Below are 1,987 nucleotides of genomic sequence, written 5' to 3' on the forward strand. Positions count from 1 at the left end.
CCGGGCCGGGGCTGCCTGGCAGGGCGGACGGACATACAGACACACCCCGGGGCAGGACACAGGGACTGCAAATGTGAGCCCCACCACCCCGGACCCTCAGGTCGCTCAGAGCAGATCTCAGGCACTTAGCGCCGTCCTGAAGGATGCGGGAGCTTCTTCTGAGCCCGGGGTGACGCGCTCTGCTCTTTCAGAATGCCCCTGAAGCTCATCTTGCCCTCGCTGTGTCCCAGAGCGTGTTTTATCGGGGAGGCTCCCCCAGGAGGGGCTGGGCTGTCAAAGGGTTTGAGCTGCCAAGTCCTTGTAATGCTTGCAGATGGCTTGGATTGAGTGTTGGCCGAGACACTCCAAGGGGTGGATCACCAGTGGCTCGGTGTGATCTCAAGTGGCATTTCTGCTTAAGGCTTTTATCGGTTGTGTTTTGTTATAATAAAGCTGGGAATTATGTAAATTAACTGCTGGCATTTGATTTGTTCTTTTAAATAGGGATTCCAGCGCCAGTGGTCTACTTTGTGGATTACGTCACCAACTCCATCTATCTTGAAGATATTGTAGACTCAATTACTGTTCAGGATCATATTTATTCTGTACAAAAGAGTGGAAATGAGAGCAGCGACCTCCATAAGTTAGCAGAGAAGATGGGTGAGCTGTTAGCAAGGATGCACGATGAGGATATTATCCACGGGGATCTCACAACTGCCAATCTCCTCCTGCGGCCACCCATGGAGAAGCTGGACCTGGTGTTGATAGACTTTGGACTCAGTTTTATTTCAGGTCTTCCAGAGGATAAAGGAGTTGATTTGTATGTTCTGGAAAAAGCCTTCATTAGCACTCATCCAGATACTGAAGAGATGTTCCAAGTTCTGCTAAAGACCTATGCAGCCACGTCTAAAAAATCTGGGCCTGTGATCAAAAAGCTGGATGAGGTTCGGCTAAGGGGAAGGAAGAGATCCATGATTGGGTAGGAGAGAGTGGGGTTAGGGATGGAGAAATAGTAGGTTTTGCAAAGAGGGTTATTTATATTTCTAGTTGGTTTTATTTCACAGATCACTATTTTGATAACTGTGTCTTCAAATAAATAAACTTGAAAGAGTTCTAAGTGTCATCAAGTAACCGAAGTAATTGTGAGATTGGGGCACAGCCAAGAGAGAAACAATTAGAGGTCACTTCTGTCCTAAATGTTAAATATTTCTAATACAAAGTAGTTCACAGTGTCATTCTACTCATCTTTGTGTGGTTAGAATCATTCAGAGCAATATTTCTTGGCCTGTAGACCATAAATTCATGGGAGGTTCTTACTTCAGAGACTACAAAACAGCATCTACAAAAGGTAACAGAAAAACAAGTGTGTTGTTTTTCTCAGAAGACTTTACAACAAAGGGTTTAAACCTGTTATAAACGACTCAACACATCCTGAAAATTTTCAGAACTGAATTCTGGAACATGAGCAATGCTGAAATACCACACTAAACATAAATCAGTTTTATTTTCTTCTGGTAGTAAATTGGCTTTTTTTACTCTCAGTCAATAGTACTGTCTTAAAGAAATATAAAATTTGCTAATCCAGAGTAGTTTTCTACTGAGAAACTTCAACTTTAAGCAAGAAGCCTGCTGTAAATGTCCTCTTTTGGAGCTTTACAAGGGGGACTGCTGGTATTGCTGTTGCCTGCCCAGGTAGGCAGTTGGCAGAGGTAGGTGGTAACTGTCTTTTTCTTGTAATGTTTTCTCTATATTACTTCGTTTTTCTGGCTTACTGTATCTAACAGTGTGAATGGAAGGTGTGCCAGAGGAGAGTCTTGCACACCCCACAGTGGGTGGGTTAGAAGATTATCAGCTTTGTGGACAGGTTGGTGTGTGAATGCGGGAGCATCGTCTGCAGGTAATGATGCAAAGAAATGGTGAACTTTTTGCTGAGTGATTCACTGTGCTGGGCAGTCTTTATCTGTCAGGAATATCCTCTGTTCTCCTGTGCACTCTCACTTCTTGTCGA

General features: G+C 44.1%; 1 protein-coding gene across 1 annotated transcript in view; it reads left to right on the plus strand.

Annotated features, from left to right (window-relative positions):
- Nucleotides 1-962, plus strand: part of TP53RK (TP53 regulating kinase) — a 6,364-nt gene extending 5,402 nt beyond the window's left edge. Inside the window, exon 2 of the mRNA XM_005422323.3 lies at nt 484-962. Coding sequence (XP_005422380.1) covers nt 484-962 — 479 coding nt within the window. The remainder of the gene's footprint in view (nt 1-483) is intronic.
- The last annotated feature ends 1,025 nt before the right edge of the window (nt 963-1,987 follow it).

The sequence above is a fragment of the Geospiza fortis genome, unplaced genomic scaffold, assembly GCF_000277835.1.
Source record: "Geospiza fortis unplaced genomic scaffold, GeoFor_1.0 scaffold188, whole genome shotgun sequence".
In the NCBI taxonomy this organism is placed as follows: Eukaryota; Metazoa; Chordata; class Aves; order Passeriformes; family Thraupidae; genus Geospiza; species Geospiza fortis.